Source organism: Vulpes vulpes, chromosome 12 (genome assembly GCF_048418805.1).
Source record: "Vulpes vulpes isolate BD-2025 chromosome 12, VulVul3, whole genome shotgun sequence".
Classification (NCBI taxonomy): domain Eukaryota; kingdom Metazoa; phylum Chordata; class Mammalia; order Carnivora; family Canidae; genus Vulpes; species Vulpes vulpes.
The window spans coordinates 20,131,750-20,154,988 of record NC_132791.1 but is presented as its reverse complement, the minus strand read 5'-3'; the positions used below and the strand labels follow the sequence as shown (position 1 = coordinate 20,154,988).

The 23,239-nt window shown below is 49.7% G+C and overlaps 1 protein-coding gene across 1 annotated transcript in view; it reads right to left on the bottom strand.

Moving 5' to 3' along the window:
* Positions 1-15,674, bottom strand: part of SHB (SH2 domain containing adaptor protein B) — a 140,359-nt gene extending 124,685 nt beyond the window's left edge. Inside the window, exon 1 of the mRNA XM_072727896.1 lies at positions 14,368-15,674. Coding sequence (XP_072583997.1) covers positions 14,368-15,084 — 717 coding nt within the window. The 5' untranslated portion in view covers positions 15,085-15,674. The remainder of the gene's footprint in view (positions 1-14,367) is intronic.
* Between the last annotated feature and the right edge of the window lie 7,565 nt (positions 15,675-23,239).

The following is a 23,239-nucleotide window of genomic DNA, read 5'->3' as shown; positions in this document are numbered from 1 at the left end:
CATGGAAACTGTTATATAGCTGCAAGGCACAGAGTGAGCAGTCAGGATGCCATCTATTACTGCTAAATTCATATTATGACAGATGTAGCATTCCAGGCCTGGAAGTTAATTATTTGTCCCAAGTTACTAAGCTTCCAAGCACCAGGGCCGGGATATGAATCCAGACTTCTGACCCCAAAGCCGGTGCTCATTTCACACAACCATGGTTGGACACCACAGTGTTGAAATCATTAGGGTTCTATAGTGTTGAAATCAACAGCTGTGGGTACCTGTGTTCGTGGCCTTGCTAGCCTATCCCCGACAAAGAGCAAAGATCCAGGGCATGCTACTCTCAGCTGGGTAGTTTCTGTTCCACTTCCTCCTTGTTCAGAACTGTGGTCTTGGATGGCAATATCCCACCTCCTTCCATGGAATCTACTTCTGACTGCTCCTCCACTCTGTTTTTCAGACCCCCACCCATCCACCTGGGAACCCAATCTTGTTTCCTGCTGGGTCATGTAACTCCTTAGTGCTAACTTCAGCCCACTTGCTTGGAACCTGGTCTAGACTGCCAACTTCTGTCCAGGAATCTCCCAGACTTGGGATCCATCAGTGCCCTCCACACTTGTGATACTGGAGGGTCCTTGCCCTTAGCGGTTGGTGTCCTGGCCGAGATTCTGGCTCTATGCGGAACAGTTAAAACCTGCAGCTTTCCCCTGCCTTTGAAGATTGGATCCCATATCAGAGTGTCTCACACATCTGAGGGGCATCATGTGGAATAACTAAGATTAGACTGGTTCTACTTGACCTCAAAGAGCCCAATTAAACCAGCAGTGTCTCCAGAGAGAAAGAAGTCAGCCAGCAGAGTCCTGTAACACCAAGTACTCAACTAAATTGGAGTGAACAGCAAAAAAAAAAAAAAAACCTTGCAAGCCCAGCTGTGCAAAAGAGTGGGTGGCTATGTGGCCCAGGAGGTAACAAATCCCCTCATCACTGGAAGTTTTCAGGTGTGGATACCAGAGGGTTGGATTAAGTGACTCTAGGCTCCCCTGGATCTCTACACTAAGGTCCAGGACAGCAGCTTTCAACCTTGGCTATATATCAGAATATCTGGGGACCTTCCCAAAATACTGATGCCCAGGGAGCCATGGTATTAATTAATTAAACACCTCCCTAGGTGTTTCTAACACATTACGAGGGCTGGTCTAGGGTTCAATTATGTGGTGAGATACACAGTATAGTGAATTAGATAGACACCCTCAGCCTCTTAGAACCATAAAAATGTTCAGTGTTCAAAAATCTGCATTTTTCTTGATTTATTCCCTGTGAATACTCCTGGACTTAATTTGAACTGTTAACACCAATTCATTAATGTCACAAACCTCACAGCAGACACTGCAAGATGGATTATCCTGACACGGCCTGAGCCAAAAAAAAGGAGAACATATAGCAAGGGCTCTGAAAGGGTCTCTTGCTGATCGAAGACATAGGACACCTGAGCTGAGGGGGACAGGAAAGGCTGAGGGTATGGGGCGAACTCTGAATTCACATCGCTTGAATTGGATTTTGGTGGGTGTGAAAAAGATGCAAGTGACCAAAATAATGCAACACCTTCAAATCTTAGCCTTTTGCCAAGTCTGAGCTCTTATCCACAGTGAGCTCCACTACTGCCTGTGCCCAACGTGGGGTTTATTTATTTATTTATTTATTTATTTTTATTTTTTTCCAACGTGGGGTTTAATGCCTCTCTATCATCACACCTACCTCTCTACCCTTATACTGAATTCTGTCTGGCATTGGAGAGAGCCCTGAGCCTTTCCAATATCCCTCCTGGGGTCTGAGGAAGAACAGTTTACTCATCTCTGGATGTGGGCGGGGCTCAGCTTTGCACTGGAACATGGTAGGTATCTAAAAAATGTTTGCTGCACGGACGACTTAATGTTGCATCCCTTTCTCCCCCAAGTCACAATGTGAAAACTGAGGTAGACACACCCAGATAAGGTCATACAGGCAGGGCAGACACAGAAAGTGGTCGCCCCAAATATATACAAACATCCAGCTCCCTGATCCTGGATGGGGATGCTGACTCCACCAGGAGCAGGCCAGGACTTTCCTGGCCTCATCCCACCCACAGTGTCATGCTTGGCATCCAAAGATGAAGTGCTAATACTCAGTTACTTCCCTCAGGTGTCAGGAGTTGAATGTGTAATAAGCGCATGGGTATCTGCTGAGGGAAGGTGTCATTTTTATAAAGACAAGGTGAAATCATCATTATCATAATAGCTGATAAGACCTAAATGCAGTCATGGCGAGACAGTCAAAATATTGAAGCCTAAACAGGCACCTGAAGAAACACAGATCATAGAGCCAGAAACAAGGAGAGGATGTCCAGACACAGACCGGTCATTCAGAAAAGCAAAATTATAACTCTACCTCATACCCTGAAATCAAACTCCAGACAGATTAAGATTTCAACATTTAAAAAAAAAAAAATCAAAGTATTAGAAGAAAATAGCATATAGATCGGAATAAGGCTTTTTTGTTTTTTTTTAAATATTTCATGTATTTATTCATGAGAGACACGGGGGGGGGGGGGGGGCAGAGACACAGGCAGAGGGAGAAGCAGGCTCCCTGCTTCTGATGTGGGACTCGATCCCAGGTCTCCAGGATCAGGCCCTGGGCTGAAGGCGGCGCTAAACCGCTGAGCCACCCGGGCTGCCCAGAAAAAGGCTTTTTTAAGCAGCATACTCAAGAAATCATGAAGAACATTAAGAATTATTTAACAACAAAAAACAATTCAGTGTTAAGCAACAACAATCACCAAACACAAAACTGAAATTAAAATTATACATCTGTAAGAAATATTCTGCAACCCACAACAGCAGGTAAAGGGGCTGCCATCCTTATTCTACAAAAAGCTCTTACAAATTAATAAAAAGATAAACCCTGCAGTTGAAAGGATAGACAGAAGATATAAGTATATAATTTTTAAAAAGAAACACAACTGGTCAAAGCATTTAAGCACCAGTAACCCAAGAAATTGCAAATGAAACTAAATTGGACTAGAGTAAAACAGGCGTAAATGTGTGAAGTCTTTCTAGGATACAATTTGAAAGCACGCATCAAAAATTTTCTCTTCTTATCCAACAATCCTCCTTCTGGGACTCAGTCCCAGGAAAGCCATCACAGACTTCCGCTAAGAATTCAGTTACGAAGATATTCATTAGAGCAATGTTAAATTAAGGAAGACTACGGAAAGCCTAAAGTACAAACAGAATACTATATGGACATTAAATTACTGTTGTTGAACGTTTAAGATAATGGAGACATCTCTCCATGTCTTTAAACAAAAAGATACGTACAATATTACTTAATTTTTGTGGTGGGAAAAAAATGTATACATATGCACTGAAAAAAGGCTAATGGAAAAACAGTGAAACATTAAGGAAGGTTTTTTCGAATTATAGAATTAGAGTTGGTTTCTATTTTAGTTTTGCTTATCTGCATTTTCTACACCAAACTTGTCTTAGTTTTGTTAAAGGGGGGCGGTAGTTCACAGATAACAAACATTGAAACATATCAAAAAATTCAAGCTTGTGGTTCTGAGGAACTACCTGAGAACACAGCCAACTCACAACTGCCCCCCACAGAAGGGCAGGTAGAGGCTGCACCATTCCACAAATGCCACGCAGGCTCCAAATCACATGTGTGGCTTTGGAATGCACCAGAAGGATTATGGGGACGTCTGGCTTGCTGGGAGTTCACATCCAAAAAACAGTGAAGCTTCACTGTAAAGAACTTTCTGGTCATTTTCATTTTCAGAATTTAGTCATGGCCTAAAGAAACCAGGAAAGTCCCATTCCTCCTACTTCTGTTTGCTTCCTCCCTGTAGCCCACATATTGCTGGGCCCACATAAGGGAGAACTTTCCCAACAATCACAAGTGCTCAGCAATGAAATGCTTTGCATAGTAAAGCAGGCAGGCTCCAGCCCTGTCCCCGGAGACTTAACCATGGCACTCATCTTTACCCTCCCGTGGTGCCCAGCTCAGACACGCGACACAGCAGGTGGCCTCTTCTGAATTTGGAGAACTAGGGCTATTTGAGACCAGTAGTCCGCAAGGCCCTTCACACACAAACTGCCCCCCACATACACACCTTCTATCACCTGCAGTCCCACCCAGGCGAGCCTTGGGCTCTGGCCACACCTGCATGCACCCAGCAGTGCTCCCCTTCTGATCTCACCACCGTGGACAGGATGCCTTCTGTCTGGGATACCCCATTTGCACCTTCCTCTGAATCCACCTCCCATAGGGTCAGTTTCCCCAGCTGGGACGGAGGTCACCCATGCCTCCTTCAGGTTCTCAGGAACCTCATGGCCCTAGAGGACAGTGTGTGGCCTGCTCTTAGCCCCAGGACTACTGAGCTGCTGGGTCAACTCCACTGGCTGAACTATATGACCACTCCTCTAGTGTCCTCCTCTCTGTTCATGACAAGTTATCCTCTCTATGACTCAGGCCAAAACCTTGGCTCTCTTCCCTCTCACATCTCACACTGCATCCACTTGTCAGAAAATCCTGCAGTCCCACCCAGGACACAGCCTAAATGCGGTGGCTTCTCCTCACCCACCACTAGAGTTCCTGTTCCGGCAACCACAGGTCCTTTAGAGGGCCTTCCCGCTTACCCCTATCCCCCTAAGCTGTTCTCCACTAGGCAGCCAGAGTGATCCTCTCAAAACCAAAGTCAGAGCTGGTCATTCCTCTACTCAGAGCCCTCCACTGACTTCTCATCTCACTTCTCACCCAGACTTAAAGTGAGAAACCTTTCCAGTGCCCCCAAGGCCCATCACACTCAGCCTCCCCAGCCTGCTTCCCCCCACCTGCCCTGCCCAGTCATGTTTATTTCCCTGAAGCACCTGAGCCTGCTCCTGTCTTGGGCTTTTGCCCTGACTGCTTCTTTTGAGTGGAATGCCCTGCCCTTGGAGCTATGGGAATCCTCCCATCACATCCTCAGCAAAGCCCTCTGAGAACCCATCTAAAGCAGCACCACACCCCAAACTCTGGCCCACCCCAGCCTTTTTATCCTGCTTTACTGTTCTTCACACTCTCTACCTAACACACTACATTTGATTGATTCCTCTCATAAGGGGCAAACTCAGGGAAGCACAAACTTATGACCCCAAGATCAAGAGTCACATGCTCTACCGACTGAGCCAGTTAGGTGCCCCAGGGGAGCACAAATTTTTATGTTTTGTTCACTGCTGTATCACCAGTACCTCAGGAGAACAATACTTAGCACCATAGCAATGCTTGATTATGTCTGTTGAATGAATGAATAAACGGGGAGAAAGGTCTTGGTATAAGCTCCCACAGCCCAGCTGAGGACTCAGGGTCCAGCAGTGGACCAGTGATATCCACTTCCACCAATTCCACCTACCTGTCAAGTCGCTTCTCCCCTCATTCACCTTGAGAAGCCTCTTTCTGACCATTACTCTTAAACCCTGCTTGGAAAACACAGGGCGTGAGTCACTGCCCACAGCCCTGACTAATTCTCTCTCCATGCCTTGGACCCACCTCCAAGATCCTTCCTCTATAGCATAATGGGAAATCCAGAGAGGGCTCCCCTTGGAGAAAATGGAAAGGAACTGAATGATTTAGAGGAAAATTCAATTCTTCCTGGCTCAGCAGTTGAGAAAGCAAAAAACTCTCAGGAAGCTAGCGCCTCTGAAAGTGAAACATTAATAGAAATATTACTGGAAAATACCAAACAGGAAAAGAAGGAAAATTCCATTGTGGAAGTGAGGTCCTCTGTCAATGCTCCTTAATGGTCTCAGTAAAGTATTTCAGAATCAAAACATGGAAAGAACCGGAAATCAATCAGGCTGTCACCCTTCCTGTGGACTGGAGCTTTGGCCAAGCCACCTCCACACCCGCAGCACAAAGGGCATTGGGCTCAGAACAGAAGGTCCACAGCCTGGCCACTGGCTCGGCTAGTACCTGCTGGGAAGCAGGGCAGGCTCTATTCCTCCTGAATGCCTGTTTCTCCATCTGTAAGATGGGGGTTTAGCACCTTCCTTAGGACTGACTCTAAGAAGCAAACTAACTACAGTATAAAAGTGCCCTTAAGTTAGGAAATACAGATGGGCATCTGGGTGGCTCAGTGGTTGAGCGCTTGCCTGCCTTTGGTGCAGGGCATGATCCCAGAGTCCTGGGATTGAGTCGTGCATCTGGCTCCCTGCAGGGAGCCTGCTTCTCCCTTTGCCTTTGTCTCTGCTCGCGCTCTCTCTCTCTCTCTCTCTCTCTGTGTGTGTGTGTTTCTCGTGAATAAATAAATAAAATCTTAAAAAAAAAAAATACGGAAATCTAGGAATCAGTTGCTCCTACAAGGCTAATGGAGGGCATTTCTTATAAAGAGCAAATCCAGCCACAAATAAGGCAGAGAAAATTCAGGCATGAGACTGTGCAGCCTGAGGGGGTGGATAGCACAGTAGCTAAAATCAAAGACTCTGGATCCAGTTTCAAATCTCATCTCTGCCACTTGCTGGTGGTATGACCTTAAGGCAAGTTACTTAACAGCTCTGTGCCTCAGTTTTCTCATATGTAAAATGGGAATGATAGTAGCACCTACCTCAAAGGATTTGGTTGTGGACTAAGAGTTAATGCATAAATAAAGTACAATGAATTGTACCTGACTGAGCATGTATAATGGAAGAATTGCCTAATACTACTGTGGAAAGCTCCCTCAACTGAAGTGACCACTCTTTCTTTACTCAAATGCCTCCTCCTCCAAGAAGACTTCTCTGCTTCTTTCAGTTAAAAAATACAAAACCGAAACCAAAACAACCTCCTCCTCACCCTACTGTTCCTTTGGCTCCATGGAATCAAGGTTCTGCCCAGAACAGCATCTCTGCCAGGATGGCTCTCCGCTCACATACACCACTTTATTGATAAAATCTGCCATACAGATCTGTGTTCCCACCTAGTTCCCGTGTCCTCAGCAAGAAGCTCCCTTTCGGCAGGCGCTACATACCCCCTGGCTCATCCCTGTACCCACACGCTCAGAAGTTATGAAGTCAGGGCAGCAGAGACCACGGCACCCTCTGTCTCCATCCTATAGGAAACCCACCACCACCATCAGAATGCCAACAGGTGATGCCATCAGCCAGCCAGCATCCCAGCTCTCTGCTTCAAAGTGATAAATCCCAATTTATTTTCTAAGGCCAAGCCTGATCTCCTCCTCCTTCCACAGGCCACTACCTCTTGGCTTTCCCAGGATGAGATGTAAAAGTCAGCTCCAAGATAAACCACCCAGGGGAGCACTTGACACAGTCAAGTTGAGCTTTGCTAAATGACCAGAGGAAGCCACACCTGTTTCAGATTTGCCCCTTAACGCCTATTTTATGGGTCAGAAATGCTTTGGGGGTGGGGAGAGGATGAGGTCAAGTCTTGGAGGTTAAGACAGGGGAAATCAGTTCTGCTCTGAGATTGTCAGATTAGAGGATGGTCACCTGATCTCCTTTAAGGAAACTTAGGTTCCTTGTTGATAAGCCCAAAGTGCCATTAGTTTTTTTTCCTCCCCTTAAAACATCATGCACAGCCTCACCAATCCTTGGAGAGAGGGAACGCTTGGTGTTAGAATGAAAAGACGTGACAGTTACAAGACACACATTTTCTGCAGCTGTCCCTTGAGAAGCACCAACTCTGTATGCAGAATTTCTCTATAAAATAATTCAAGGGCTATATTAACATCTCATTTATGGAACTCAGAGGCAGATGGGGGAGGGAGAGAGAAAAGCCAGCTCTGGGGCCTCTTCTGGGGACCACCAAAGCCCAGACTAAAAGAGGTGGGAATTAGGGCAGAGGGGTGCAAGAAGAGAAACATTAAGTGAAAGGAGGAGACACTTAAATCACATTACAGTAAATAATCAGAGCCTTACCATCTCCATTTAAATTAAGGAAAATAGAACTGATTATAAAAAAAAAAAAAAAAAAAGCATAGAAACTTGGAATTCAGATTGTACAGATGTGACCCTGGTTCTATCATGGTATCTGTGGGACATTAAGCAAATTATTATCTTCCGAAGCCTCAAACCTATAAAGTAAGGGCAACACTACCTGTGCTGGATGGATCACATTAATGGCCTTGATAATGGCCTGTCTGTATCCCTGCCCTTTGCCCTGTAACTTTGCAGCTCCTCCTCTCTCCCTGAATCCTGGCTGGCCTTGTGACTTGCTTTGATCAACGCAACGTAGAGGGACAGTGTCCATTTCCAACCTCAAGAAACCTTACTGGCTTTTCTAGAAGCCTGCCACGCTCATATGAACAAGGCTACCCTGATGGAGGATGAGATACCATATGGAACAGAGCCCAATTTTCTTAGTCCAGACCATCCTAAACAGCTACCCCTAAACATGTGAAAGAGCCCAGCAAGGATCAGCAGGGCTGCACATCTACCCTGAATACAGATGCATGTGTGAGCCCAGCGGAGACCAGAAAAACTATTCAGTTGATGTGTGGGCTTGTGAACAAATAATAAAGGCTTATCATTTAAAGCAGGAATTGGAAACTACAGACCACAGGTCGGCTGCCTGTTTTTGTAAATTAAGTTTTATTGAATAGCTATGCCCTTTAATTTATATATTGTCTATGGCTGCTTTCTAGCTATAAGGGCAAAGTCGAACAGTTGTGATGGAGACTGTCTGGCTTTCGAGCCTAAAATTATTCACCATCTGACCCTTTAAGAAAAGTTTGCTAACCTCTAGTTTAAAATCACTGAGTTTGGGGTGATTTGTTATGCAGCAATAGCTAACTGATGTAGTATCTAAACCTCTTCTAGGAAAAAAAAAACCTCTTCTAGGGTAATTATGAGGATTAAATGACCAATTAAGTGGTTAGCATGAAGCCTAGAGAATATTTCTCTTCTGGGAAATCAATGGAGAAAACTGGGTTTGATAGGCAGCATTTCTCTCACACAACTTTCAAGTGATAGGACTTTAAAGGATAAAGTATCCCAAGCCAAATTACAGATACCAACTTTGGCTCTTACCCTTTCCATACATTACTTTCTATGAACTGGAAAATATGTCCATTAACCAAATAGAAATTGGTAACTCCTGTTTGACTCTGGCTTCGATCAAACCACACATCAATGACTGCATATGAAAAGGCCCAAAAGACCATTTTCAACTCCCCAACAAAGCACATGAGACACTCTCTTCCCTTTCTGGGTCCAACCTCCCTCATCAGCACCCACCACGCCTACCCCACTGAGCCTCCAACCATTCTTTCCCAAACATCGAAGCACTGTCCCAAGCTGTCCTATCCCTTAATGTATGGACAGCCCTTCTCCCTAGTTCCCTTGCGTAGGAAATTCCCACTCATCATTTTTTTTAAAGATTTTATTTATTTATTCATGAGAGATACAGAGAGAGAGGAAGAGACCTAGGCAGAGAAGCAGGCTCCCTGCGGGGAGCCCAACGTGGAACTCGATCCCAGGACTCTGGGATCATGCCCTGAGCCACCCAAGCGTCCCATCCCACTCATCCTTTGAGAGCTCAAATGTTACCTCCTCCTGAAAGCTCTCTTTGACTTCCTAGAGTCGAGGCCCTACCAGCCCCTTGCACATGCTTTTCTGTTTGGGCATTCCTCAGGTCTCCTTAGCTGTTATGTCTCCCAGATTAGACCCTGAGAAGCTGGTGTTTAATGCAAACTGAGAAGCTTCCTTTTTGGAAAGCTGGCCACCCTTATTCTCTGAATATCCCCTGTCTAGCAGACGAGCAGAAACCGTTTGCTGAATGTTTAAAAAAAAAAAAAAGTTAGACATGCTATTATTCTTTAGGAAACATGTTATTTAACTCAACCCTGTGGATGCTGACAAAATATAAAGTGTTGGTACACATTAGCATGTATTTAAAACCCGGGAAACTGATGTCATCATGCATCTTGACCTTCTCAGTTGTGGTGGAAACATTTACTTAATTATGATAAAAGAAACAAGACTTCAGCAGAAAACATAACGGGAGGAGACCTGTTCAGCTGCACAAAGGGAGACCTACCAAGTTACTGGCTTCTTTTGTCATCATCACTTCTTTATAAAGACAGCCTGAAGGAATGATATTTCTTTTCTTTTCTTTTTTTTTAAGATTTATCCATTTATTTATGATAGTCACAGAGAGAGAGAGAGAGAGAGGCAGAGACACAGGAAGAGGAACAAGCAGGCTCCATGCACCGGGAGCCCGACGTGGGATTCGATCCCGGGTCTCCAGGATAGCGCCCTGGGCCAAAGGCAGGCGCCAAACCGCTGCGCCACCCAGGGATCCCCAGGAATGATATTTCTACTAAAGTTTCGTTTTCTCTTCCCGGGAGCTCAGGTCCTCACTGTCTCTCCCCTAGATTCTGTCTCTTCACTCTGACCCCATCTCCCCCCACCCATTGTGGCAGCTCAGTCATGGCTCGGAATCTGTCCCTTTCTTGGCTCACCAGTTTCAAGGACTCCCTGTGGTGTCCAAACTTACCCCCCCACTGATTTGATGTCATCTCTCATTCCTCAAAAGAGGCCCAATGCAAAAAGCTCTGGTTTTCAAGAACACACTCCATACTGAAGTTCTGTGTGTACATATACATACATACGTGTGAAATTACATACACACATGTACACAGAGCACTGGTTCAGAAGTGCTGCTGCAGGCTATAGTCAGCACTTCCCCTGTGCTGAAACTCCATTTCCATCTCTAGATCCAGCTCAAAGCTACCTCCTCAGTAAAGACCTCTCCCAGACAAAACCCCCAGGGAAACCAATGATGAAGACAGCGTGTGACAATCTCCTCCAGAGACTTAGGCCAGAGATTACTGACAAGTCTTCTGCAGCCTTCATTCCTTCCTTTCTTTCACATGATTCTAAAAGGAATAATGTCCACGACTGGATGCTTGGGTGAGTGTGGGTGTGTGTGTCACACAACTCACAGGGAGAATAATATGATGCCTAAGTGTGTGACATAGGGAGGCATGAGGCAGGGCCCCCAAAGATAAACCATAGTGGGAGGTGGCACTGGATGCATTGAAACGACGATCTGTGGGCCAACAGCTCTCCTTCACACCACAGTAGGTCCCAACTCTAGCCTGACATTAAAAACACAGGGCTGGGCACACACAGAGTGGGAGTGTGGGGAGGCATTCAAAAGCCTTATAGGTTCTTGTCTTATCCCCAACAGCTGACAAAAGGAAGCTGGGCCTGAGATTAAGTGGGGCACTAGAAGTGGGTTTTCCTGGATCCATGGGGAGGGGTAGAAGAAAGGCTCCAAGGTGTTCAGGGCTGGATCTACGATATGCCTGGCCTTCCAAAAGCTGTCCTGATGAAAATAATGAGAAAACCAGCCTGGGTTCAGATTGCCTGACCAGGAATGGGGGTGGGTGTTGTCCCCAGATGAGGAGATAGCCCCACACAGAGGACAGAGATGAGGGGATCTAGAGTCTCTGCATCCCAAAGCAATCTTAACCAGAAGACCCAGGGGGAAGGTTAAGGAGAAGTCACTATTAATCAGTGGTCCTCAAAGTGTGATACTGGGATCAGCAGCAAAAGATCACCTGGGAACTTGTTAGAAATCCACATTCTCAGGACGCACAGCAGTCTGGATGAATCTGTTTTAAAGAACCCTCTAAATTCTGGTTTGAGAACCACTGCACAGTGTGACCCTCTGTGACTGCCTCCCTTCTTCCTTTTTTTTTTTTTTTTTTTTTTTTTTGCGTCCCTTCTTCCTTGTTAGAATATCTGGTAGCTGAAACTCCTGTCTCTGGATCGGAACAATTTCTCAAAAGATCAAAGGGCTCAAAGTCACAACCCAGTAGGTGAAATGCAGCCAGGAGTGATCAAAAACACTCTATCTGCTCACATCACTTAGCAGCTAAATCCCTTCACTGGCCTTCACTGTGCTTAGCATATATGGTCCTCCCTAACTTGGGCCCTGCTGTCCCTCTGGGGTCCTGTGCAACACTAACCTCTCAATGACAGCCACAGGCACTTTGCCTGCATCCCCTAAAGTGCCAGCCTTTCTTTCTGTTGGCCCATCATAGTTACTGACCCTCCTCTCCCACAATCATGGTTGTCCATGACCACCCCCACTTCAGCCCTCCTGTAACAGCATCCCCATCACAGCACTCCTCATCCACACTGCAGCCTGGACCATAAATTTCACAGGGGACTGCTCTAGCACCTAGCAGAGGAGGGCACAGAAAAGACCCATAAAAAATACTTGATGGTAAGGGGTGCCTGGCTGGCTAAGTCAGTGGAGCATGCAACTCTTGATCTTTGTAGTGGGTTGTAGATGTGAGCCCAACACTGGGTGTAGAGATTACTTAAAAATAAAATCTTAAAAAAAAAAAAAAAAAAAACCATGATAGTGAACAGAGCCAACTCTTAAACACACTTGACATTCCAACTATAAGACCTTATTATCCCTCAGTATTTGAAATAGTCTTAATTGAAAAAAAAAAAAGTCTTAACTGTAATTAGGGGGGAAAAAAGTCTACTAAAGTTTTGAAAGCCATAATAGAAGGGGGCGCCTGAGTGGAGGAGCGTCTGCCTTCGGCTCAGGTCATGGTCTCAAGGTCCAGGGATGGAACCCCATGCTCAGGGAGTCTGCTTTCTCTCTGCCTCTGCCCCTCCCCACTCATTCTCTCTAATAAATGAATGAAATCGTTTTTTAAAAAAAAAAAAAAAAGGTAGGAAAAGAAAGCCATAAAAGGTTTTACAAGCAGTGGGAGAGAAAGATTTGCCCACTGGGGTGCCCACTGGGGAGGTGGTTGTGGACTAACAGGGGGAGCACAGGAGTCTAGCACCGGGAATCTGGGAATCTCTCCATCTTCAAAGGCGGGGCCTTACTCAAACCAAGCATACCCAGGAACTTCAGATTCTCCTAAGCCAGCACCTCGCCAAACCTGAGCTATATCTAAGGCAGCAGGGAGCCTCTTTGGTGTTTCCCTCACAGATCAGCCACAAGCCCTTGATCCTGGGGGCTCCCAGAGAAACCTCTCCCCCTTCAAGGCAGCACCTGGGTGGCCACCTGGCTCCTAGCTTCTTGTAGGAAGCCCAGAGTCTATGCTTCCAAGTCATGCTCCTAAACCGGCCCCATCACTGCCCACCCTGCAGAGGGGAGGGAATACTCTTGGGACCTGGGACCTCAGAGAGAAGCAGCCAGGCAGAAAAATTAAAAGGAGAGGCATCCCCTTACTTCTGCCTAGAAAACAAAAACATCCCTTTCCAAGCACCAGCTGGCAGGTAGGAGCCTGTCTCCCTCCTGTCTGGACATCCAGTCCTAAAAGGAGCTCAGACTCGCTATCAGTCTTCCCCAGCCCACACCCGGGCAAAAGTTTACCTTTGGGAAAAGGTGGGGGTGACGGAGAGAACAAGAGGGACATCGGCCTGACAGACATCGCTGGGAGCTGGGCCTCAGATGTAATCAAAACACTGCCTTCCACCATAAGTAGACAGAACGAGTATTATTTTATGCGGGAAGAGAAGGTGTCACAGGAGTGTGAAGGGGGAAGTGAGGGGCCCAGTCTGGCCGTAATTGGTATGCTTCAAAGACGGGGATCAAAACGGCCTAATGTTAGGGAGGGGGGTTGTCACAGAGTCGCCCCCCCCCCTCATTCCTGGGACAGTATGGGGTGGGGGTGGGATCAGGAAGAAAGAGGTGAGGAGTCTCCTTCCAGCCAGACGGACTGGCCGACCCCCTTCTGTGCACGGCGGGGAGGAACTGACTGGTCGAAGTGGAAAGCTCCTGGAGGCAGCGTATTTCAACCGGAAAAGCACGCGTGGGGGTTCCCGATGCAGCTCCAGTACAAAAGGCCGCTCCGATTAGGAAACCTGGAGCGAGGGGTGGGGCAGGGCAGGGCAGGGCTCCTAGAGGGATTTACATATATACGTTTAAAGACAGCCGGTCCGGATCTGCCACCAAGAATGCTGTGTAATATCGGGCGAGTCCCTTCCCAGCACTGGACCTCAGTTTCCCATCCATAGAATGGGAGGCGGGAGTAGCGAAGGAAAAAACGCTCCTCAGGATCCGTGCCAGCTCTGACTTTCAGACTTTAGGTCCTGGGGGACGGAAGGGCCGCCTGGGTGTTTCTTGGACAAGGATGGCGGGGCACCCTCGTCAGGTTACTTCCGAAGAAGGCACCTGGCTGAGGGGCCATTCTAGGGGCAGCAGATAGAGAAACGGTGCCAGAGGCCGAGGATCCGGGGGAAAGAGCGCGCGAGAGGGCAGAACTGGGCAAGGCGTGGGAGCCCTTACCCCAGGGTCCCGGCCCGAAGCTGACGAAGGAACCAGAGCGTTGCCTCAGTTTCCCCGTGCGCACAGTGGCTCCGGAACCTGGGGTGAGAACAAGGGGCGCCTTACCTTGTCCTTCTTGCCGGCCCCGCTCTCCTCCGCGGCCGAGGCGGCACACTTGTTGAGCAGTTTCTTGCCCCCGCAGGCCGTCGGGCTCCAGGTGCGGCCGCCCGAGCAGGCCCCCCCCGGGAGGTCCCCGGCACCGCCCGCGGCGCTCTCCACCTTGATGAGGCGGTGCTTCGGGGAGATGTAGCGCACCTCGGCCGGGGTGGCGGGCCGCCGCTCGCTGCTGCTGCGGTACAGGTGCGGGGAGCCGGAGGACGAGGACGAGGACGCGGCGGCGCCCGCGCCCGAGGAGGCGCAGCAGCAGCCGGCGGCGCCCGACGCGGACGAGGCGGAGAAGGCGCGCTGGCCCCCGCCCGGCTCCCCGCCGCCGCCGCCGCAGTAGTCCAGGCGGCACATGGCGCGCAGTTTGCGCAGCGACGAGCCGGGCCCGTTGTAGGGGTCCTCAAAGTCGCGCTCCTTCTGTGCGCGGTAGGCGCGGATGAGGTCGCTCGTGCTGCCGCTGTCGTCGGGCAGCGATCCCGAAGAGGTCGAGAAGCAGGAGGCGGCAGTCGGGCCGCAGGACGCGGAGGCGCCCGCCGGGGCCTGCGGCACCGCCTGGGGGGCCTGCGAGGGCCGCTCGCCCCGGCGCCGCTGCTCGCGGTAGTCCGGCCGCGGCGGCTGCGGGGGGCTCTTGGTCTTGCTGTTGCCCAAGCTGAAGTACTTGTTCAGCCACTTGGCCATGGCGAGAGGCCGCCTAGGGCCGCGGCGCGGGAGCCCGGTCCGCCGCCGCGGCCATTCGGGGAGCAGCGCTGCGGCCCAGGTCCCTCGGCGCCCCGGCCCCGGCGGGGGGCGTCCGGGGCGCCCGCTCCCGACGCCAAGTTCAAGTTCTCTCCGCCGCCTCCTGCCGGCCGATCCCGGCCTCCAGCAGCTGCAGCACCGCCCTCCGCCTCTGCCTCGCGCCGCCCGGGCTTCGGATCGCTCGCCCCTCACGGGCGCGTCTCATGGGATCCCGGCCCGCGGCCCCGCGGAGAGCGAAAGGCCCGGGCGCCCCCCGCCCCCCGCCTGGGACGCTCTGGCCGTGCGCTCCGCGGCGAGCGCGCCCCTGCCCCGTCGGAGCCGCAGCCTCCGCCTGGGCCGGGATCTGCGGCTGCTGCGGGAACTTGTCGGCGTCTTCGGCCCCCCCTTCTTCCTGCCCGAGAGCGCCGGGGGGAGCCCGGCCCCGCAGCCGGCGAGCCAGCGGGAGGGAGAGCGAGCGAGCGACGGAGGGAGGCAGCCGGCGCCCGCCCGAGCCGCGCGCCCGTGCCCGTCCCGGCGGCGCCTGCCGCTGCCGCTGCCGCTGCCGCTGCCGCCGCCGCCGCCGCCGCCTCCCGAACCGCCGCGTGTGTGACACCCCGGCGGCCAGAGCCCGCCCCGCGCCGCGGCCCCGCCCTCCCGGGGCCCGCGCCGCGGCCCCGCCCTCCCGGGGCCCGCGCGCGCCCCGCCCCCCGGCCCGCCCCCGCCGGCCCCGCCCCGCCCCGCCCACCCCCACGAGCCGGGCCGCCAGACCGCGGCCTAAGCCCCGCCCCCCTCGTGCCCGGGTCTTCGGGAGGCGCAACTCTCCACCTCAGCACGCGCCACCCCCCGCGGCCGCCTCGGCGCCAGCCCCGGGGTGGCGCCTGAGGGCACCGGGGGCCGGCGGCGCTCCAGGCCCCGCCTCGCTCGCAGCCCGCCGCCGCCTGGGGCGTGAGGTCGCCAGCGTGAGCCCGCCGCGCGCGGAGGCCGGACCCGGGCGCGTCTCCTGGAGCCCGCGCGCTGTGAACCTCAGGGACCCACTGTTGGGGGCGGGGCGCGGGGGTGAATTTTCCCGGGACATTTCTAGTTTGACAGTGTGACACCGTGGGGGACACGGTGCCTTATCCCTTTCTTGAAGGGACGGAGACCCCGTTTCGGCCCCCGCGTCCCTGACCTTCGGAGGAGTCTCTCTCTGCTAGTGAGCGTGTTAGCCCTCGAGACGACGGGGGCGGCCTGGGGGGGCGGCCTGGGGGGGCCGCTGGCGGGCCGGGCACCAACCGCAGCGCCCGGCTGAGGGGAAGGCCTCGGCGGACTTGGCTTACCCTCTCTGAGGAAGTCGGGGCTTTAACCCCGCTTAGGGCCGACCTGTGGCCCAAAGGACCTCTGGCCACCCACGTGGGCGGGGCTGCCACTTCCCGGTCTGGTGGGGCTGAAAGGATGTCATTTCCACCAGTCTCTACTTTGCAACCCAGGGTCGTCCTTTGATTAGTGACCAGAGCTGAGGAAACTGAGGCCGAAGGAGGGGCCCAGCTATGCCCAGTGAAGCTTTTTTCCGGGAGGCGCCAGGTTCCCCCGTGGAGCCCGAAGAGCTGCGTGGAAATGAGGTAACCGCCACTGGAGCGGGTGCTGCTCCGAGTGTGGAGCGCCGGAGGGGCGAGAACTGAGGCCCGAAGTCTGAGGAGTTCTCTAGGAAGGCTGACTTATTAGCCCCGTGGCCCACATTGTTAATAATCTCTACTTGCTCCCTGTGTATTTTAATAGATGGGCTTTGGCGGGATTCCATTTTTTTCTGTCTTCTGTAGGAAAAGTGGGACCTGTTAGGGCAGGCTGAAGGCCAGAGGCTCTAGGCCAGGACACAGCCCTGGCCACACGAGGTGGAGGTCACATTCCCAGTCTGAGAGCTCTCCCGTCTTCACCGCCTGAGGCCACAGTTCGGGCAGTGGCCGAACCAGGGCTCCAACTTGGGTCTTCCTCTGAAGCTCCGTCCTCAGCCGCACACAGTGATATAATGGAATTGACTGCAAGTTGTCCCTGCAGGATCAAGCCATTTGCTCCTCCCTCTTCGGTCAGACAGGACTGTTATCCTCCATAAGCCAGTTAATTTTTTTTTAAGATTTTATTTATTTATTCATGATAGAGAGAAAGGCAGAGGGAGAAGCAGGCTCCATGCAAAGAGCCCGATATGGGACTCGATCCTAGAACAATGGGATCACACCCTGAGCCAAAGACGGACCCTCAACCGCTGAGCCACCCAGGTGTCCCCCCAGTTAAGGTTTTTTAAGCCCACTGTTCATACCCCCACAGCCACAGACACCATCTACACAGCCCCTTCATTGCCTGGGATCTACCTACTTGGCATTACTCAGGAAATAATCTAGTGTCTGTGTGTGATGTGTCTGGGGGATGGTGGAAGAACCAGAAATTGACTTGGACTAAGATGTTTATTTTGGGTAACCCTAACTTAAATATCTCAAATTACCCTTTAAATCACTCCTCTGCTGTATAAACACTTAATTATTCTGCAAGTAAGGGAGGCCCAAATAGAAGAAAACCCAAAAGGCAAAGATATCCTCGTTGTAAGCCCCATCTCTCAAGCAACCACAAATCCTCTCTGGCTCCCTCCCTTCCCATTTTTGCTTGTAGGCTCAGTAAGGAGGAGCAGCCAGACCCTGGCAGCTGGCCAGGCTACTCAGGATAAGAAAGTCCTCTCCAGGATCTGGAAACTCATTCCCTGCATGTGTGTTGCACATGGAAGAATTATCTTCGCTTTTTCCAAAGGTTTAGGAAGAGAAGTTATATTTCACAACTTATTTTTTCGATTTCACTTTCAGCAGACCATGGGGCTAGACCCGCTTTTCCATGTGATGCCTCTGCTGGGGTATAATTTGCAAGCCAAAATTATTGTAATGCTATAGTATTATGCCAAGAACTTCCAGAGCACTTGTGTATCTGCTCAACCCCAACACGTTCTGTATATAATTAACCCTACTCATCAGCCCAGCAAGTTGGTGTTATTCCCAGCTTACAGATGGGGTAACTGGACTAAGGTAGTATTTACTTCAAGCAGGCAGAAACATATGGATGTTTTCCTTCGGGAACTAGTATAGACATACCTTACAAAACAGAGTCAGAAATAATCATTCTGAAAGGAAACAGAAAAGTTTCCTAAAGATGATGTTGGAGAAGTAGTATGTCAAATGGCTCAAAAAGACAGGAACTTGGGCAGCCTCGGTGGCTCAGCGGTTTAGCGCCACCTTTGGTCCAGGGCGTGATCCTGGGGACCTAGGATGGAGTCCCATGTCGGGCTCCCTGCATGGAGCTGCTCCTCCCTCTGCCTGCGTCTCTGCCTCTCTCTGTGTGTGTCTCTCATGAATAAATAAATAAAATCTTTAAAAGAAAAAAAAGGACAGGAGCTTATACGGAAAGGATCAGAGCACTATATGGCATTAGAACTAAAAGTCTCTCCTTTCAGAGTGCCAGCCACCCCATTTCACACTTCATTTGACTAAAAGGAAGAGATTGAATCAAGGGACACACCTGGGATTGGTACCAGGTCTCTTGGTATCACAAACCCAATTCGATGCCCATCACTGGTATTTTTTACTTTTAGCGACTGCCTACCACAACCCCCCGCCCCCGGCCCCCCGGCCCTGCACTGGTCTCTGTTGTTCTTATTGGAAGGGTTGGGTATGGCCCTGTTTCTGTTTCTGCCCTGTCTCAACTTCTCATTTTAGACTAAGGTGGGGACGTGGCAGCTCTTTTCCCTACATCCTTATTTCCAGTATCTGGAGGTAGACCATGTCATTGATAGAGACCTGGAGAAATGATGCCACCAACCCAACAGACTCATCTACTTTCAGTTCAGATCATCAAATGTTAATGTCTCCTGCTGTGTGCTGGGCCCCAGGGCAGGAACTGGGCTGAAATCATAGTTTGGGGAGTCTGCAGTGCTCTAAGAAGATCTGAGGCAAAACCCTCAGTCATCCTTGACACCTTTTATTCCTGTTTCCCCCAGCTCTTCAGCAAGGGCTATGCAGAATCCTACCACTTCTTACCACCTCCACTGCTTCCACCCCAGCCCAACATTCCTTTATCTCTCTTGCCTGCCTGGATCATCGCAGGCATGTTACCCGCTTCCCTGCTTCTGTCTAAACACAGCAGCCAGTGATCCTATTAAAACTGAATCTGATTATGTCCCTCCTTTGCTCAAATCTCCCATTAAATCCCCATGTCCCTAATTAAGAAACGCTAAAATTCTTAGAGTGGCCCACAAGGCCTTATATGACTTAGTCCCCTCAAATTCCTGACTTCATTTTGTACTGTCCTCTCTCCTGCTTTAGCCAGGCTACCTCTTTCTGGTATTTCTTGAATACTCTCACCTTGGAGCCTTTGCACTATATCTCCTCTGCCTAGAATGCTTTCCCTCAGCTGTTCCTATGACTCATCCTTCACTCCCTCCAGGTCTATATTCATTCATTTATTTTATTTTTAAAGATTTTCATTATTTGTGTGTGGGGCAAAACACACACACACACACACACACACACACACACGAGCAGGGGGAGGGGTGGGGGGATGGGGAGGACAAGGACAAGCAGACTCTCCCCGTAGTGCAGAGCCCTACTCAGGGTTCAATCCCAGGGCCCTGAGATCATGACCTGAAGTCAGATGTTTAAGTGGTGGAGCCACCCAGGTGGCCCAGGTCTGTATTTAAATGTCACCTGCTCTGTAAAGCCTCCCCTGGGCACCATATCTAGGATTGTTGTTCCCATTCAGCACTTCCTATGCTTTATTTTTCTGAGTATTGCTTAGACCCATTTCATGCACAGCATATTTTACTTATTTTTCTTGTTTATTATCTTGCCCCACAATGGGAAAGGGATCTTTGCTTTTTCTCACTGCATATCTCCAATGTCCAGGGCATTGCCTGCATCAAGTAGGCACACAATAAGTATTTGTCAAATGAATGAAGTGAATGTGAGTGGTTGACCACAGAGGGCAGAATGGCAGAGGACTAAAACTTGACATCTCTGCCTTGGACCTGATACTAGTGGTTATTAACTTTGGTCTGGAGGTGGAAACATAACAGACTTGCTGTGTTTTTGAAGCAGATATGTTCTAGTGTTCTGTTCCCAGGCTGTGTCTCTTAAGTAGAGGAAGCAGAATGAGGTTTATACCTATCTTCCCAGCATCCGGAGGGAGTTCCAGGAAGGTTGAGGCATCCAGGTAGCCCTTTTCACAAGAGTCCCAGTCGTGCTGACATGCAAGGCTGTCTGTGCCTCACTGAGCCAGTTCTGTTCTCTCCACCTCAGGTACAACTAATCTTAGGAATCTCATTATGGGTCCAAAGATAATCCTCTATATCTAGATTAAAGGCTATGTTTTGACCATTACCGCACATTGAGCATTGAGCCGACAGTTTAATTGAACTGTTTATGCCGCTGCCTTGATCTCTTCCCAGAGAATTTACAACTAATTCCGAGTGTCTCTGCGAATTAAGTGGGCCTCTCCCAACATGCTTTGCTTGTAGTTTGCCTGTGCCAAATCCCACTTGTCCTTGTGTTACCCAATTATGGGTTCTCACTCACAGCTGTCTTTGACCAGTACCACTTCCAGTCCACTTCCTCCCTTAGGTGGCCATTAAGATACGGCTGTGAGAATAGCCATATCCTAGGACAGCCTCTGTGATACCTGCAACGTAGAATCGGGGGTGGAGGTGAGGATTGGCACAGGAGCAGAGAGGACAGGATGTAAATCATACTGAGTCCTTTGAAGTCTCCTCCAGGCAACTGACAATAACCTTCTAACAAGAAAAGGGTACAAGTGTCTTTAACACAGTTAAGTGTGATGGAAGGAAAAGAACTCTGGACTGAGGTCAAGACTCCTGAGTTCTTATCCTGACTCTCCTCTGACTTCCTATGTGACTTGGTGTTACTATTAATAAAATAGGATAATTTTTGGCAGATAATTGTTTCTCATTCTGTGTTGTGGAAGTGTCTAAGAGTAGGGTTGCCAGATCTAGAAAAACAAAATAACAATAACAAAAAAGGACATCCATGCAAAATTTCACTTATAGTGAATATTATTCATTATTTATCTGAAATTCAAATTTAACTGGGTCTCCTATATTTATTTGTCCATGTAGGAGATAAAAAAGGCTCCCAACCTCTAGCTCAGCCTCTGCTAATGAAACAGACAACAGCAGATGTTCTTAACCCTGGGTGAACATTCTAATCACCTGCAGAGCTTATACTGTACCCAGTGACCAGTCGTATTCCAGACCAGTTACATGAGAATTTCTGGTGATGGATTCAGGCATTGTATTATTATTATTTTTTTAATAAAAAGACTCCCAGGGATGCCTGGGTGGCTCAGTCAGTTGGACTTTCGACTCAGGGAGTGATCTCAGGGTGGTGAGATGGAGCCCTGCAGCAGGGTCTATAACTCAGTGGGGAGTCTGCTTGAGATTCTCTCCTTCTCTCTTTCCCTCTGCCCCTCCCCTGCTCATGTACACACACATACACACACACAATCAATCAAAATCTTTTTAAAAAATCCCTAGGTGAGTTCAATGTGCAGCCAAGTTTGAAAACCATAGGTTTCAAAGTGCGGTCCTGGGCCAGAGCTTCAGCCTCACCTGAGAACCAGTTAGAAATACAAATTGTCATTCTGATTTACTGACCTTCAGAATTAGAAGAAGGATTGTGGCCCAGCAAGCCCTCTGGGTAATTCTACTGTAGCTAAAGTTTGAGAGTGACTTTGTAACTTCCTTAGATGACAATAGGGCCCTGTCTTTTGGGGCCTGATCTACAAATGGGTCCTAGGAAAGCAAATTAGTTAAATTGCTTTGCGGTGGTACATCCTAATGGTCAAACCACCTGTCCTCTGGCAATTGCAGCATAAATTATGGAGGTTGAACCCACTGGGTGCAGTAGCTTTTTCAGTCCCAGTCATATGTTTAATTGCAGTCTTGAAGGCTACCATTGGCACTTGCAGCTTATGGCCAGTAGGACAAGTTAGGCCAGGAAGAGCCAGAAGGGGGCCAGAAGTATCTGAGGGCGTAAAGTTCTGGGTCAGGCAGTCTGAAGACCCAGCAGAACAGGCTGTGGAGCCCATGGGCAAGGAGGAGGCAGAAAGCATGGCAAAAAGAAACCACAGATTGGGGTACATTAGGTCAGCCCAGGTTCCAATGAGGCTGGGGGCAGTGAGAATCAGGGATGCTTAGGCTGAGTCACACTGCTTCGTGAAGAGCCAAGGCCAGGACAGTCCAAAGCTGATATAGACTGGAAGAGATGGGTGTCTGAGGTGGAGAAGGGAGGCTATCCTTGCTTTGTTTTGCTTTTTGTGTTAAAAGGCAAGTAGTGTTCAAGAACAAAGCATTTTTCTGCAATCCCGGAGGACTTAAATGCAAGCCTACTACCACCACCAGGTTTTCTCTGGGGGGTCTCACAAGTCAAATTTGTTTCTGGGATGCCAGATGCCCAGGATATGTGACTGTCCTGTCCTTGAGAGACATCTGGAGGCGGGTAGCAGGGGCTGTGCATTATTCATTTCTGTCCATCCCCATGCTTTGCTTAGTGCCTGCCAAATGCTAGGCCCTGAGTAACTGTGTGTGGGATCGAATCCAATAGAGATCCAACAAATCACCTTTCTTAACTATGAGTTATCACCTCAGACCCTAATAAACCACACCACTGAGAAAGCCCAGACATTCCACATGCAAAAGGGTACTTGTCACCCTTGGAGAATCATTGCAGATTCTCCTTCTTATTGTCTTCCTTTCTTCTTTCCTTCCACTGAGCACCTCTTGTGTGCAAGACTGGATGTTAGACTGACCAGCTCTGCCTCAAGGACTTTTGCTCTGTGGGTAACTACTGAAAAAGGAGGTATAGAAGTCAGGACGCCTGGGTGGCTCAGCAGTTTAGCACCTGTCTTTGGCCCAGGGCATGATCCTGGAGTCCTGGGATTGAGTCCCACATTGGGCTCCCTGCATGGAGCCTGCTTCTCCCTCTGCCTGTGTCTCTGCGCCTCTCTCTCTGTGTGTGTGTGTGTGTGTCTCTCATGAATAAATAAATAAAATTAAAAAAGAAGGTATAGAAGTGGCAAACCTTGAAACCTCCAAGGT